The 17,525-nt window shown below is 45.5% G+C and overlaps 1 protein-coding gene across 4 annotated transcripts in view; it reads right to left on the bottom strand.

The window, feature by feature from the left end:
* Positions 1 to 17,525, bottom strand: part of ACACA (acetyl-CoA carboxylase alpha) — a 125,403-nt gene that overhangs the window by 43,331 nt on the left and 64,547 nt on the right. For 3 of the 4 annotated variants that reach the window (XM_086624376.1, XM_086624377.1, XM_086624378.1), the window contains 5 exons: positions 17,024 to 17,170; positions 4,123 to 4,392; positions 3,653 to 3,750; positions 2,338 to 2,458; positions 1,777 to 1,887 (listed from right to left, as the gene is read on the bottom strand). In XM_086624376.1, the coding sequence (XP_086480502.1) occupies positions 1,777 to 1,887; positions 2,338 to 2,458; positions 3,653 to 3,750; positions 4,123 to 4,392; positions 17,024 to 17,170 (747 nt within the window). Of the gene's footprint in view, positions 1 to 1,776; positions 1,888 to 2,337; positions 2,459 to 3,652; positions 3,751 to 4,122; positions 4,393 to 16,888; positions 17,171 to 17,525 lie in introns of those variants that run through there. The other variant, XM_086624379.1, reaches the window with a different exon arrangement.

The following is a 17,525-nucleotide window of genomic DNA, read 5'->3' as shown; positions in this document are numbered from 1 at the left end:
AACAAAGATCATATGAACTAGCAAGACACATCACACAACATCCAGGAGTGAGCAGGGATTCCCAGTCTCCCACTATTCAAGGACAGGTAAACTTATTGTTGAGTCTGGGCTTAGCTGCTTTACTGGGAAAGCTGGGTAGGATGCAATAGGTTCCTCCTTTGCCTGACCTTCAGCCAGGTCGAGGTTCAGTGCTTACATAAAAATACATGCCTTTCCAACAGAGCAGGGAGGAGAGAAACGGACTCACGGGATTAATCAGCCCACTGAAATTCCTGGGATGGGATAAGTCTCCCCCAAAAAGCATCTCCTTCTGCCTATGCTTGCTGACAGATGTCTGCAGTTTAAGTTAGACTAAATCCTTAAGTGCCTAAAATTTAAATGAGATTAAACTAGTCCTATAAAAACAAACATTCCCTCCATGGGTAGAGAGCGCAGTTCAATCTGGCAAGAAGAGAGCAGAGGAGGAGGACTAAACAGACTGGCCCTGCCATCTGGGAAACTCTGCGGGGCCCCGAGCCCCAACAAACGACAGCTGGAACCAGGCAACTTACTCCACTTCAGCAAGCACTAAACTGACTCAATTTCTTTTTTAAAGGATGGATCTTCAAACGCCTCTTTTCCTTCCATTGATGCAGGTGTGTGTGATGTGTGTAAGAGATCTAACTGAGGGTGCTGCATCCTAGAGCTGATAGGATCAATGCTTCATTTTCTGCAGAGCCCCCTTTATTCAGGGGAATAATTCAACGAGAGACTATTTTCCTTTTATCTCCCATTGTCAGGCAGGCACTCCTTGCAACGCAGCTCGCCATGAAGCACAACCACCCCAGGTGCTGGAGAGTGCCTGAGAACAAAGCTGCACAATGGGGAAGGGCACTGGCGCCCGCACAATCCCAACTCCCACGTAAACAAAGCCCTCAGTGAGAGGGACAAGAGCGGAGTCGGCTGCGAGCCGTGTCTGCTGCAGACAAGGAGCTGGAGGCTGTGATGTTAATAGTCTCGGGGCAGCAAGGGAGAAAAACTGCCTCTGGTGGGGAAAAAAAAGAAAAGCTCCTTTAGTAGTGAGAGCAGTAAGTTTTCTTACAGCCCAACTTATTCCTCCCTACCCCTACGGCTACGATTTCCAGCAGGTCTGACCCCTTGAAAATCACCATCCACACAACTCTTTTTTCTCAGGCTCCAGTGCTCCACCAGTATTAATGCAATGCTGTGGCTGGCTGAAAGTTCAGGGTGATTTTGGTCCACCACATATTTTGAAACACGGTCTTACCAACACTGGAAATAGCCCCGTTTCCTCTATCACAGCACCCAGTGGGTGGGAGAAGATGCTGCCCAGTCGGTGGGCTTCTCCACTTCTGCCATTTAGTCACTGCACACAACCTATGCTAAAAGCTGCTTCTCCTTCACCTGGTTCATGCTCAAGCCCTTCAATCTGCAGTTCTGCCTGGGTCCCCTGCCAACCTCCAACCAGGACACCTGGAAGAGTGCCTCTGGCTGTCAGCACGATGTTCTTGTCAAGAAAAACAGGTGCATGAAAGGTCTGCTTTCTGAGCAGAGAGGAAAGGAAAAAGAAAAGGACTGCAAAGGCATGAAGGTTTCACAGCTGCTGCCCTGTGCCAGCTGTCCTCCTTGATCAGGAGGAGCCCAAGAAGGGAGGAAGCAAAAGGGACCAAGCGCAACGGCAGGTACGGTGGTGGCAGCTCCTTGAGCCTCCAGCAGAACTCACAGAAACATCAACTCCATTCACACAGCTCTGAAGACTGAAATGCAAAGACTTACTTTGTTGAGGGCTCCACAGCCAGTCAGGATTATATGGGAGTTCTCAACCTGGATAGTCCTCTGACCCAGCCGAACAATGTAAGCCCCAATTCCAATTGCCCGACATGTAACCTTAAAAAAAAAGAAAAAGAAAAAAAAATAAATCACATTGATTTCTGTCTTACCACACAGTCAAACCCTATCGATTCAAACCCTAGATAAAACTGGGCATGTTTCTATTACAACGCTATAAAATCTGCTCTCACTCCAAAACTCCAGAATCCACTTTTTTGTAAAACACAGGATCTGAACATATGTGTATTTTATTTTAAAAAAGAGAAACAGTAACTTACAGACTGAGCAAACATGAAGCCAAATGTCTGTTTTCTAAAAGTGTTTTAAATTTAGTCTGCAAGGGACCCAAGCCCTGTAATGGTGCCAGCAGCGTTGCTCAAAGCCTACAGGAGCCAATTTACACCAACCAGAAGTCTGATCCCAGAGGTATCTTCTGGATATCACTGCAGGATTTTTTAGCCGAAACAGACAATACAGTTTGAAGAACAGAAAGCAGTGGGGGATTACCAAGTTGATGGTGATAATACTGTCATAGGCTAAAGACGATTCTCCAGCAATCATGCCAGATCCTCTGAGGTTCTCTACTCCGAGTCCGTCTTCCTTCCCGATAATATCTGTTACCTTATACCTGAAGGAGACACATACAGCCTTTGAGTCACAAGGTCCAGTGATTTGCTGAACCAGTTTGCTACGAAGAAAATGAAAAGTGACTAAATATCATTAAGGCTCCAAAGAGTAACGTGCATAAAACCCAGCCAGGACCTGTACGTGGGCTCGTTCTGCAGCCTTGCTGAGCACCACGGAACAGCCCTACGTACGAGCAGCCACAGCAGCGCTGCGGAGAGGAAATGCCAAGGCAGAGGAATGAATGCCCGTGAGAAGTGTTCTTCTGTCATTCCCACGGGACGTGAGGAGCAGGCTGATTATAGGAAAAAGGGCAAGAAAGGAAGAGAATATAGCCAAAAGGAAAAAGAATTAGAACAAGAGATCATAATGAGGTTCTTACCTTTCTTTACTTTCTTCTTTCGTGCCTTCCCTCCCCAGCACGGTCTTTTCTTACTCAGTGCTCTCACATTGGCTTCTATCTTTTCCACTAGGTCCTTGCTAAGCAAAGTACTTGAGCATGTGCTTAAGTGCTTCACTGAAGAGAGCCACCAGCTTCCCCACCACACATCCCCCCACCCAGCACCATCCTTTTGTCCTTTCCGAGCTTGCCAGTCTGCAAACTAAGCTTTTTTTTAGTTCCTAAGCACATCCTCCTCCCTCTGCCCAGGAGCACCAGTACAGCTGCAGTCTACCTCTGAGAGCTTCTTTGCACCTTGCTTTCAGGTATGCAACCTTTGGGATGTAGCTGGGAAGATGCAGACACCTAGAGCAGACGCGTGTGGAAAACCATAGGCTATAAGGCAGTTTTGTTCCACCACTGCAGGCCAACCCTGCAAAATGCAGAGGGCTTAGCCTTCACTCAGGAATTCTTTCATTCTTTCTACAGAATCTAGCAGAAAATTAATTTTCAAAATTCAGACTGCAAGTCTTTGGGCAAGAATCATTGTCCTGGTCCTTCAGCGTTGACCACTGCAGGAGCCTCAGTCATGACTCGGGCCCCTGGGCAGCAGGAGTCAACACAGCACTACCTCAAACAACGCACGTCATGACCCAACTTTTAACTCTCTTACTCCACGCTCTGACCACACACAGCTATGGCTTTCTACATACATGGATCCTAAAGAATGTCCTAGCTGAAGACAAGGCCGTGACACGCATCACCTTGTATACCCAAGGATGAACAGAAAGCTTTTCCTTCTGACCTGTCCGTGCTTACCTGGACTCTCCATTGTCCTCCACGTGTTCACAGTGAACTGAGTTCAGGGCACTGACTTTCTTATAGTCTTGAGGAGTCAGGTACAAGTATTTGTATCCCTGTAGGGAAAAACAGTTCATTCATCTCATTCCCATCTGTAGTCCCTTCCCAATCCCCAATAAGCCCCTCCAAAGAGAAAGTTTCCAGGGAGCAGAATTTAATTCCAGATAGTGATAAGAACATCCTCTCTTAACATCAGAGCTCCCGCTGAGGTCAGAGGAAGCCAGAGGTGTTTTCAACACTTAGCACTAACTCATTCTGGATGTCAATCCTTCTGCCTGAGAGATCCAATACCATGGAGAACTTAGGACCTAACAGTCTTGCAAGTATTTACCCTCACCTCTATTAAAAGAGAAGGGGTAAAAATAAGATTTTTTTTTTTTTTTATGAGCTATTGCAGAGTTTTACCTCTGATTCCTGTGCCTCCTTACCTTGTATGGGTCATCTGGGTCTTCCCAAGCTACGTGGAACATGTGCCGAATCTCCTCAGCCAAGCCAATCCTGGCTCCACTGTTGGCAGCCACATAGATACGGGGGATGCCATGTGTTCGAGCAAGCTCTGAAGCTCTCAGGAACAGCACGTCCTCTTGAGGACCAAAAGAGCCTATTCGGTACGTAATGTCATTGCCAATGACAATGATATCACGGCCTTCTGGATACTCAGGAGTCTTCAGAGTCATCTTCCAGGCCACCATTCCAATCTGCAATCAAAGAGCAGAGAACAACAAAAATTAAATATCTATCTCCAAGATGTGAAAGAGGGGAATCACACAGGGGCTATTTTTCTTAAGTGTATTGCACTTTGTGTATTTTCTTTGAGACCTCTGATGGCAGCAGCTCTGACACGCACTGCCGGTGCAGAGCACAGCTGGCAGGACTTTCCACACTCACTGGAGCACATCCTCCATTGCTCTCTTCCCACCCAAGACACTAATACTGGCCCTCCCTCTCCCCATTCTGGGATTTGTCACAGCTCCAAAACACATTCTGCGAACGCCCCTCTCGCAGGGTGCTGCGATTATTCCGTGTGCCAGAGCTCACAGGGTGGTACAGGACTCCTGACCATCTGCCTTGGCTACCCAGATATCACCCCACAACCTCATCACCCCGGTTCTCTCTCGCCCTGCCCTCATTTTAATAACCCCTTTATTTCATAACTACTTCTTTTTTCTTTTTTCCCTATCCTTCCTATCATTTCTTTGGCTCTTCCCTTTTTCCTTGCCAAACATTGCAGCAGTTTCTTTCCAAACCTGCCCGGGTAAGTAATGCTTTTTGCTGCATATTTTTCTTTTTAAAATCACCGGATGATCTCTTCTGGCCCATCTTACGGAGATCAGCAACATCTGTACCCTGCATCTCCCATCTCTCAGCTGCCGCCTGTCACTGCACTGGGGAACTGGCCATCCTGGAATGCCATTAACAGATGGAAATAGCAGCGTCCCTTGAAAGCCACATGCATCACCCAGTCTCCGCTTGCCCAAGGATCATAAGCTCTGAGTACACATTCCTCAAGCCGATTGCACATCCTCTGCAATCAGGAGGGTTAAAACTCTCATTGTGGAGACTCTGAATTCTGAACATGATGAACTAAAGCGGGAGGGGGAGAGGGGAGAAGCAGCAGATAGATATGTGCCATTTAATCCAAATCAAAATGGCACAATACACAGTTGAGATCCAATCAGCATCTGCAATAAGATATGCCATAATAGGCTCATTAGAAAAAATAAAAAGGCAGAGGAATTAATCAAAGGGTCATTGGAAGTAAAGCAGGCAGCAATCCAAAAATATTACAACCAGCTACTGGCAGGTCCTTCCCTTACACCTCCCTGTCTGAGCGCTGAGATTGCAAGTTAACAGAATGATGGGATTTCGGTTCACCTTCTCCTTGGTCTCAGTTTCACCCACTGATATTTGGACCGATACGTCGTAAGGGATTAATTTGTTTGCCTCTGAATATTTGCAAATTTACAGTTACATCTTAGCATCCAACTGCAGTGTTTGGAAGAGAGAGATACTGCAGTAGTTTCAAAGACAGCAGCATAAATCCCTAAAAGTCAGTGGGATGCTCTGCTAAAGTACCAGTATTATTGCCAAAATAAAGGGAAAAGTTGCAATGCTGCAAAACAAGTGGATGCAGCTGTTGGTCAGGCACGCAGACCAAAAGTGTGTGCAAAGAGACCAGGGGTCACACAGACAACCAGCCCACAGCCTGGCAGGGCAACCTAATTCAGCCCAAACAAACCTACACAGCCAGAGGCGTGCCTTGCACTTCTGCTCTTCTACTGCTGGACTTTCATAGCAGAAAAGGGAAGAACAAAGGTGAAAAAAGGAGAAGAAAAGTAAGCTGTGTCCTTCTGACCTGACTGCTGCAGGAAAAGAGATGCCAGGGGCTGGATATTGTGTCTCTGTTCTAACTCAACCGTGGGCAAGCTTGCCATTAGAAATAGCAGGTTAAAAAAGTCTGCAAATCCCAAGTTAAAGGCTTCAAGATTAGCCTCTAAGAAATAAGGGATGCCCACCTATACCCCGTGACCTCCTGCAGCTCAGTTCTGTACCATATTTTACAGGCTTTGCTTTTTTTTCCTGCCATAACTAAAATCCTTAAGTGGGCACTCACCAAATCTTTCTGGTACCACCTCAGGAACCAGCTTGGTTATTGAAAGAAACCCACAGGGAAGACAGGGTAATATTCTCTTTAAAACTGCACTGCAAACTTCTTCTGAAGTAGCACAGAAGTAACACTAATTTACAGGTTTTTGCCTAAGTAGCCATTTCCTTACAGCTACACTGATCCCACCAGCCAGGACCACACCAGAAGCTTCAAGCACCATCAGATGAACACAAGCCACAGGACCAACAGACACATTCAGGCTTTGTATTTGCTAAATACTTGCCACCACAGTAAACTGCAAGATAGAAACACATGAAGACACTGCCAGAAATAACCATGACGTACTGAAAGGAAAATCCAGCACCCTCAGCTCACGAGGCAGATGAATTAACACTTGCCCCAAGCCTTAGGGACTATTGACTGAGCTCAGTTAGTAGCCAGGACTGGTCCCACAGTCTGTCTCATCTACCAAGATATCAGAGATTTTCCTCACATTCATCAGCTTGACGATTTTTGACAGTACAGAAAAGAGGCAAATTAAAAGCATTTCCTATTAGAAAATTCAGATTGTACCAGAAGTCTTGGAATAGTTCCCTAACCTGAGACCGTGTATCCTCTACATAAATAAAATCTCTTTTGTTAATGCTCACTTACAGAATATAGAGAATATAAGTGAGCATTAACAAGCATAAAAACTTATAGAAAAACTATCCAGTAAACACAAACTCTTCAAAATAGTTTACAGCTGATAAATATGGAGCAACCATACACAGTTTAAGGAAAGAAAAATTCAAGTGCACCATTTTATTAACTTGTGTGTCTTTTTGCCTCCCCAATACACAGTGTGTTTGGTGTCATTTATCCAGTAATAAAAATCACAGGGCACAACAAAAGATTTTTTTGCTACGAACAATGTAGATTCTGTTTCAATCTACAGGCAGTGGAGGGTAGCTTTCCGTTTCAGAAAAAAAAAAATAAAAATGGGATTTTTAAGTCAACAGCAGCGTGCCAAAAAAAGGGAGAGTTCACAGGTTAATTAGACAGGCTGAGCTAATCACCTAAGAGCACTGTCAGAACAATAATGGGTGATGGTAAGCGGCAGTGGCTTCAAAACGGGCTTTTTTTAAGAGCCAGTGTGGTCTGGAAGTGCTTCTCCTGCCTCAGCTCTATTCCCAGCACACCCAGGAATGAAGAAGAGAGGGAGGAAAAAATAAAAGCACGAACCGTCTTATTTAACTGTTTTTATGTTGGCAAAATGATTTGTGCCACGGTATTTCCATAAGAAGTGGGACCATTATTCTCCTGTAGGAACACATTTGGTTTGAAAAGTATCACTGGGCAGCACGTGAAAAATCAAACCAGATGAATTATTCACAACCTCCGATCAGAAGCGATCATTATTTCTGATGTTCCAAACTGTGATTAGGATTCAGTGCTCAGATGTCGTTCGCTCCCGGAATAGCACCAGCAATGCAGAACTGCTCGGCACACGTACCTTACGCACAAGTTTTATATCCATAATTTTATACACACCTTCTCCCACTAGATCCTGGGCTTAACGCCACCATTAACAGACAGTAAACCCACCACATTAACCAACGCTCGTTTTCACGGCGCTCATAAACGCCGTGGGTCCGACACGCAGTGTCAACACTAATCATGGCCTAAAATTAACACCAAAATTGACTTCAACATTAATTGCGCTATCGATGGGAACGGGAACGCACACGCTGATGCAGTTACAGATCGACTGCTAGTGGCAGCCGGAGCTGTTGACAACAGGCACCGAGGGGAACGGGGGAAAAAGCCATCCCAGTCTCCCTCCCGAAGGCACAGCAGGCTCCCAGGGAAGGGAAGCCAACGCACGTGGTGGCTGCTCTTCAGGCCAAGGGAGCTTTGATGTCTTTCTAGCAGGATCTGTAATTCCTGGAGAAGCGCCGCCGACAGAAAATCTGATCTAAATGAGAACAGCTTATTATTTGTCAGCACCTATGCTTGAGCCGTGCCAACTGTGTTGGTTTATTCCACTTCTCCCACAAGAAGGATGATGCTTGAGCCTAGGTACTTGATGCCATGCTTCATTTTATTTATTTACATCCACATTTGGAAACCTGAACGTGGGTCTCGAAACCTCTAAGGAGGACAACTGAACTTTCAGAAGCCCGACAACAATTTTGTCTGGTTCCCACTCTGTTGCATCTGTATCATATGGAAGTTTTATATGTAAAAAAATTTATATAAACCACTAATACATTTGTATGTCAGCATTTATTACATACAAAAGTTATAATAAGAAAGGAAATGCAACAGTTGTAGCAGTCCAGCATGTGAGCACTGGAAATGCCAAAGCTGAACACTACAAAAGCACATTTCTCCCCTGCTGTGCACGCACGTTCTGACACTGCTGCATCAAGGAACACGTGCTATAACCCCCCTTCACAACCTCTGCCTACTCTGGAGGTACACCTGGGTTACTGAGCCCAGGATGCTGAACCCCTCTGCCGCAGAGCCACGGGCAAGGTGTGCTCCAGAAAGGGAACAAAGAAATCCTCAGAAATTTTACTTGATGCAAACGTAGTAAATTTGGTATTTCATCATTCGAATCTGATGCCCAGAACTTCAGATCTAAAAGAGAGACACTCTGCACTTATACTGTGACCAAAAGCTGTAGAATTTCTATCTTCAACATGAACCAACTCCCAGAAAAAGGGCACGATGCACGGGGTTTGCTAGAGGCAGTCAGACTTGATGCCTTGACAAGGGGGCAGTGCCAAAACCCAGGATTCCTCCGCTCTCTTTTTGGCTCTGAAAAAGGCGTCACTTAGCGATCAAAGCAGTGGTCGCAGGCGGCACAGCCAAGCGCACGTTGGCACGGTTCTTCCCCACAGCACGCGGCCAAGCGGGTGAGAGATGGGGAGAAACGGTTCCAGGATGAGACGTGGCAAAGGCTCGTTCAGAAAAAGGCGTCGTGCAGCACAGGGAGGGGAAGGCTGGTTGTCAGCCGACCTGAGGAGATGTGAACTCGCACTGTCTTGGCTCCTTGTGCCAGACCAACGGGCACTCGCGTGGCAAGCCGGGAATCAAACCAGCAACAGGCTGGGTGACGTTGGGCGAAGAAGGCGGATGGACACGCAGAGCTCACAACCACCCACTCAGGCCAGGACAGCAGTATTTACTGCACACACAGCTGTGTTGCAAGGTATGAAGCTTGCAGTGTCTTCTGGGGACAGCAAAAGGCTTAATGCTGCACTCAAACTCGGCTCTCTATCAAATTCAAGTTCCTGCTGCAAGCCCGCAAAAATCAACGGCGAGCAACGCTGCCAGCTTTTTTCACCAAAAGCAGCGCATTTTTGATGAAGCTTTCCAACCTCAACAATAAATAACTTCTCCCCAGGCAGAGTGTAAGGCTTGAACACTTTGGCTGAAATAGTTTGCATCTGGTGAAGTTACAGAGGGATGAAGATATATTGGAGAGAGGACAGATAACCCGCATCAGGAGCTCTCTTGTAGGCAAGAACTTTCTTGTCTACAGTATCCATATTATCCACAAACGTGTTCAAGTATATATATATCAAAATACAGAGTAAAACTCCGTGCCACCACGTATATTCTGATCTAGCAATGCTTGGCATTGGAGGATTTTCAAACCCTTCAAGAAATTCAGAGCTCTAGTCGCTCTTTGAATTCGACACGATTTGGGTGGTCACTGCTTTCAGCATCCTCCAAGAGCCTCACCTGACGTGTAGGGTTTTTTCCTGCCCAAGAATTTAATTTTTGTAAAGCGTTAACACTTATTAGAGGTGTGATTTAAATGTAAACATTTGACAAGTCAGAATTGCAAGAAAGGTAACAAAATTTAAATTGTGTATTTGACAGGATACGAAATTCAACAGTCATAATCTGATTACATAAAAATTTAAAAAAATAGATTACTTACAGCCTTCTAAAAATTCATCTTTTAAATAATTATGACAAATTCTAACTCAGAGGTATACGTTAGAGGCCCATAAACACTGGTTCTGTAAGGAAAGTCTTTTCAGTGTTGAACTTCTAGTATTGCTATAGCACACATGTAGCTTTTCAAAAATTAGGCCATGGGAGACGGTGAGAAACAGCACATCGAAGATACTGATCTGCACGAGTATTAACCCTTCAAACAATTCAAATATTACAGAGTGCTCCTGCTTAACTGTACCACCACCGTTCAGCTAAGGAGATGCTCCGTGTACGCTGTGACACGCCTCCATTCCAGCTCTGACAGAGTTCAGAAGACCCCCCCGACCAGTCCCATCCTCCCATGCACACACCTGCTACTCCTAAAGTTACATTAAATGATCTAGGCATGTGAGAAAAAAAAAAAAAATCAGCTTTCAGTGATGCTAGGGGGACCCTCTTTTAATTTGTATGATATTCCACTTGTCACAAGACATTCCAGCTTCTACTAAAAATAACAACACTCTCCAGTTCATGACAAAAACGTGCTCTGTCCTGGCCCCTACACCCCCCGTCTCACTGTGACCTCCGAGCATCTCACTGACAGGGGCTAAAATTATTTCAGATGAGGAGACACCACTTGCTGTGAGGCACAAAGAGTTGTCCAGCTTCCCCGTTATCTAAACCCATCCCTACTGCCAGAAGAGCCTTCAGGTCAGGATTGCTCCCAAAACTCATCAAGAAAGGCAGGGAAACCCAAAGAGAAACAACTATTTTTACAGTAATCTCTGGGAAAAGCAGTGGCAGGGCTGGAGCAAGGGGGAGAAGGTGCCTGAGTGTTCTCCTTCACCTTCACGTTAGTTCAGTGACTGTGCCATCACCCATCCTCTGCTTTTTCTCAAGCACTTATCCATCCCCCATAAGTAGCCCAGTGGATGTTTTAATACCCTGTGCCTGTCATAAAACGCAGGAACACGGGGTGACAAAGCAGAACATGCAGTTCAACCATTAAGCTTTGCTTGTATAAAATTCATTAGCTACACCTCTCAGCCCCAGGCAAGCCAGGGAGCTGTGGCAGCAGAGTTTCAGCAGCCCTCTGCCCGCTGCCATCCCGAATTTCACCTGGCCAAACCTTCCCACGTTCACAAGAAAGGGTCCCTGCCCACGCTCCGGCTAACAGCTCCCATTACGGATTATTTCTGATCCTCATGCTACTGAGAAGGAAAAACTGTGACATCTAGTGCCAGTAGGGAAAAATAACACATTTTAGAGGGACACTGCATGAGACTGAGATGAAGGGTAATGTGTGGTGTTGCTGCAGGCACTCCTTACACTCACTTTCTCCTTGTCCTTGAAGATTAGTGGGGTCTTATCAGCGGATAGTGCAGTCCCAGTGCCAGAGGATCAAGGTAAATTGTAGTCAAAATACATAAAGTGCTATAGAAAATCATCAGAATGCCCAGATCAAGAATGACAAGTAATATATTGAGTTCTCCAACAGGCTGAAGGAATTACCTTTTCACACTAAGATTTCAGCTAATATGCTAATCTTGGGAACAAAGCCATCTTCAATGGGCGTTTGAAGAGGGTGTCACTGCCTTACAGGTCGTGTCTTCAGCAGAGCTACTGCAACCAACACGTTTTTAAACACTGTGCGAGTCGCCACACACTTCTGAGCTCTCACCCTGTTCACTTGTCTGTGTTCACACCATTTCTGACTCTGAATTTCAGAGATTTCCCCGTTTCAGCACAGCCACATAACCACAGAGCAACATCAGAGGCTCAGATGACAGGCAGGACAGCGGTGAAGCTGTCAGGGCAAAAGGCTCCCCGAGGACAGATACCAGCTCCTCTTACACCGTCAAACAGAGTGAGGTGCTGCATCCTTTCAAACCCATCCCTCCCAGTATCAGTGTAGAAAGTCCCAATCACACAACTCTACCCTACACACCCAATGAAAACCTTAACCAGAAACACCAAAGATTGTGCCACCACAAACCTTCTTCTTTTTTTTTAAAAAAAAAAAAATTAAATTAGCAGGAATGTTAAAAGTCTTGTAGTATAATCTAGATAAGCATCCAGGCAGTGTATGAACTTAAAATTTTCTTCTTAAAGACATTTTAGAGTAAAATGTAGTTGTTTGCAATCTTATGCTGGGGGACTTTTTTCTTCTTTCCACCTACATAAACTCGGCACATGTCAATGGTCCGTGTCTATCTTAAGTGTCAGACTGGAGACAGGCTGAGCATCCACCTCTGGTGCTTAGCTTTTGATATGCTCACAGTTGTATATTAAATTACATCCTACTTGTCCCAAAGTCTTTATTCAATCTTCACTCAGAAGCACTGGAAAGGAGCTATCAACTGGTGTTTGAGTCTGCTGATAAAATCCTGACTTCTTCAGCTCCCTTCCATACCTGGTGCCTCCGAGAATCATTTACAAACTGTTCTCAACTTTTTACTGTGGCACAGTCGGTCTCGTCAAGGGTGTTGGCTTACTGAAATCTTGTGGTACCAGACAGAGCTTATCAGAACCGTCTCACAGGTGAGCAGAGGTGTCAAAGCAACCAGACTAGTAATAGAGGACATACAAAAAAAAAAAAAAACCCAAAACATCAATAAAAAAAAGAGTAACTAGAGACCAGGACACAGCTCACACGAAGGGTCCAGAACAGAAACTCTCTAGCAGAAAGCTCCAGGCAACATCCAGGATTCTGTCTGCAGTCCAGGGAAACAGCAGATGTGCTTCAGGAAGAACTGTGGCTGCCCTGAGCGGACAAGAGGTTGGAAAAAGTGGAAAAAGGCCCCACGTGAGCGATGTCTTCTGGTCCGCAAGCGCGGGCGGCAGGGCCAGCAGCACCGCGAGCTCCCCGCGGGGCCAGGACAAGACCCAGGACCCTCTGCTCAGAAGCTGCAAACGCTGTCTAGGAATAAAGAGCAAGTTGTATTTTCATGGTCCATTAAGTCCTTGGCTTCTTTGTTGAGATTACTAGCAAAGAGATAATTACTGCCAAATGAGGTGGTGGGCTACGCGAAGCAGTCGTAAGCTAAGCAGAGAAAAACCTCTTGCATTGTGAAAGTTCTTGAGAATTCCCGTTGCGCGGATTTTCCTGAAAACACAGACAGGTTAGCCAGGTTAGCCCAGACTGCAAACCCTGCAAGAACAGGAGATCCCCAGCTCCCAGCTCCTGCTCTGCCCCGGATTAGAGAGGGATCACAACCGTGGTTGTTGACATCCAGCTGAACACACTGACCACAAATCTCCTGGATTTTATGCCGGTTTCTCAATTTCGCCTGCTAGCTAAAACAATTAGGGCACTCAGCTCAGCTGAATGCTTTAAGAGGAAGAGTGTCTTGACCCCTTTTCACATAGAGAAAATGTAATTGTTCACACTGCGTAGCGCAGCCCCAACAGGAAGGACAAGCCCTGCCCCACAGCAGCTGGTCCCACCATGGTCAAGGCACTCGTGCCTTGCCAGTGTAATTGCTGTACGTGCAGTGGGGGAATAGTTGCCTTTGAGTCTCTGATCTAAAACGAGTGGAACAGAAATAGGAACCTAAATGAACTAAACAGAAGCTCTATTCACCGCAGTCGGAAGTTTCCAACAGAAATGTCCTCTTTAGTAAAAAAATGCGTGATGTACAGTCTCTCAAAAGACTTTGGATTCAGAAAATCAGCAGCTTCAGCTGGGGAAAAAAAAAATATTAAAAAATCAAATTTACTTAGAAAGTTGCTACCAAGCACTCTCACCCATCTGAACTGGGAACAGCTGTCGCCTCTGGGGCACCGGCTCCCTTGGCACTGGTCACCAGGCACTACTAACCAAAACTGGAGGAGCATGCTATAACGTAATATCCAGCACTTAGCAAGTAAAAAGTCAAAGACTTTTGAAACATATTTGTCTAAATTATCTTCACAACACCCCAAAGCAGTCTCATCTTATCAGGATACGAACAAACTGAAGCAGTGAAAACTCTAAGGCTACCAAACAAGCCACCGCCAAGCTTGGGAACCTCAACTTCCCCACTGGACTCAGTTCTTCAGGGTTCATCTCCCCTTTAACAGCATTTTCGGTGTATATGAGTGTCTGGAATTTTGAAGTCAAATACATCCAGCTGAGGACAAAACTCTTCCTTAACCAAATGCAGTTTACAGAGACAACAAAACACGCCACATTTCAAGAATGGTTCACCATGGTGTCATGTGGAAGAAGTGCAAAACCAATTAATATTTCCTCCTGCTCCTCGTGGCACGGCTCCTCTTCCTATACGATACGACCAGCTACTGCCACACAGATGGATGACCCCAAGGATCCTTGCTTCCTGGCAGAAAATACGATGTATTTCTCTGCCCAGATGCTATGCAGACTGATTCTCAAAAAAAAGCAGAATGGATCCACTTACAGCCTTACCAAAGCCAAAGCTCACGCTCTGAATTTATCCAGCATCCTGTCTCTTCCTTCTCCACCCCTGCAGCCGCCTTCTTTAGAAAGAGAAACTTGAAAATTTGTTTCCTCAGCCGAACGAATTAAACCACAGAAGCCTAAAGCCAGCTCATCCAGATAAAGAGCGTGCAGCGCGGAGGAATGAGCCTGCTCGGCAGCTCGTCACCTCCTGAATGTCACCTGTCCTTCCGACTGCCGCTGGATCCTCTTCCTCAGATTGACCACTCTCACCTGCGAACGAGCTATTGGTAACAGAATCCCATACCAAAGCCTCAGACCTCATTCCAGCTGCACGTGGTCCTCCAGTGACTCATCCAGCTGCAGACAGGCTGGGCTGGTAGCCCAGTGCTCCCCACTGCGAGCCGCGCGCCTGCCCAGGTACATGCAGAGCGCTCCCTCCATCCGAACGCTCGCTCGGCTTCCCCAGGACACTGACCCGGGCTGGGGTCTCACCCCTGCGGCCAGCACCCTCACCCCATCTCTGGGAAGTCATTCAAAAGCAGGTTAGAGTCTGCCATACACCTCCACAAGAAGTGATCTTCAGCAGCCAGGCTGAAAAATGTGGAACATCGTATTTTCCCCTTGGTTATCTCACATTCCAGTGACTCAGCCCCTCAGCCTAACAGCCGGGGCCTGACCCTGTGCATTGGAAAACACCACTATGCACACAACAGCCACGTAACTTAGAATCATAGAATCGTTAGGGTTGGAAGGGACCTCAAAGATCATCTAGTTCCAACCCCCCTGCCATGGGCAGGGACACCCTCCACTACACCAGGTTGCCCAAAGCCTCATCCAACCTGGCCTTGAACACTGCCAGGGATGGGGCAGCCACAGCTTCTCTGGGCAACCTGTGCCAGTGCCTCACCACCCTCAATGTAAAGAATTTCTTTCTTATATCTAACCTAAATCTGCCCTCTTTCAGTTTAAATCCGTTGCCCCTTGTCCTTGTAAAAAGTCCCTCTCCAGCTTTCCTGTAGGCCCCCTTTAGGTACTGGAAAGCTGCTATACGATCATCCCGGAGCCTTCTCTTCTCCAGGCTGAACAGCCCCAACAGCCCCATTTATTTTCAGATTGAGCACAACTAAGTCTACGAAGGGTTAAAAAAAACTCCTAATTTTTTTTTGGTGGTCTTTGGGTACAGAATCTCTTATAATAAGACTATTTGTATTCATACTGGCAGAGTAAACACTACATGTTCATGCCCAGGCAGCTCTGTGCTTGTAATTTCAGCAAGAACAGAGCTACGTCCCTGAGGGACTTCGCTATTTCCCCAGCCACCATCCACTCCAACGCTGAAGGAGAGCAGGGAAAGGCAGAAAGATGATGGCATAAGCCTCCACAGAACCACAGCCTCAGCTCTCCCTAGGAATGCAGGGAACAGCTCATTTCAGGTTTAATTATACTAGTTAAAACATTTCTCCTATAGGCCAGGAAAAGACAAGGACGTAGTGCTCCCTTAGTCACCATTTACTGATTAGGTTCGATTTGAAAACATCATATTCAAAATATTCCCCTGACAAGACACGTGCAATAAATAGTGATGAAAACCCCTATTTCCTCTCATCACTGTACCTGACGTTTTTGAACAGAGCTTTTGCAAATCTGCAGTTATACATCTAGTAAAAGGACGGTACTAGTTCACGGATGCCAAGAAAGAAATAAATGGTACCACCACTTAGAACCGTCCCAATTTAAATTCTTGCAGGAACATTCACTTACCGAGTCCCACCTAGCCTAGGCAGAAAAAATTAAAACACATCATCTACTAGTTATCTTTATTCTCCAGTCATTTCAAATGACAGCCTCCTCCTGCTTGAGCTGAAGAAGTAACTCTCTTTTACCCCAGCAGTGTCAGCAGGATTTTAGTCTCGAGAAAATCATGCACTAGAGGGGGATGTTGCACACACCTTGCCAGCGTGCTACGCAAACGCTGCATGGCGAGTGTTTAAATGGAAAGGATAAAATTGGATTTTCATTTTTTAAGCAAATGAAAACATTTCTATTTAGTCTTGTAAAACATATTTTGCTCAAATACAAACCCCAGCTACCTGGAATAGCTGAATGAGCACTTTTTAATTATGAAGGAAAACCAGCATAGGCACAGGTTTGAAATGGAATCATCATTTACTATGGAGGTTAAAACACCCATTGTATGGAAGGTATTAATTTTTAATGAAACAAAAATCTCATTTTCAAGAGAGAGATTTCATCTGTGAAAGAATGAATGAATAGATTTTGTGCCTGGCTGGTAAATTTTCATTACAATTGTCAAACCTAGTCCAAAACACAATGTACTGCAGAACGTGGAAAGAAAAGTAGCATTGAAGAAAGTGCAACTTGCCTCATTTCCTCCCGGCAGCCTGTTCATGTGCACGAGCTGGCCCTGATCATCCAACACCAACTCGGTGTACGTTAGCATGTCAGAAGGCAGTGGTGGTGTTGGCAGGAATGCATGTTCATTCATAGAACCCCAGAGTTTAATCAAAGACTAGAGGATGAAAAGACAAAATACTTTCTCGTTAAGAATATCACCTGCAAGTATTTTTGTTCAATCCACTGTGACTTAATATTCAAGACAGAACACTCCCTCCTCCCAGCGTGGCTGACAATATTCAGCGGATATCACTTACTTTGGAATTCAAACCATGAAACACAATTTCACCCGAAGTAGCATAATTCAAATTATGTGATAATCCAAATTATGTGATATCCTATCACAGGATAGAACCCGAAAATCATATATGCAATCAATTCTGCAACTCATTAACCCATTTAATGATATATGAGTCCCATCCCAGGAACTATCACCCTGCACTGTCCAACCCTCTAGGAAGGCTGCAAAA

The sequence above is a fragment of the Tauraco erythrolophus genome, chromosome 21 (genome assembly GCF_009769465.1).
Source record: "Tauraco erythrolophus isolate bTauEry1 chromosome 21, bTauEry1.pri, whole genome shotgun sequence".
Classification (NCBI taxonomy): domain Eukaryota; kingdom Metazoa; phylum Chordata; class Aves; order Musophagiformes; family Musophagidae; genus Tauraco; species Tauraco erythrolophus.
The sequence above is the reverse complement of the archived record's forward strand: the minus strand, read 5'-3'. Positions and strand labels throughout refer to the sequence as shown.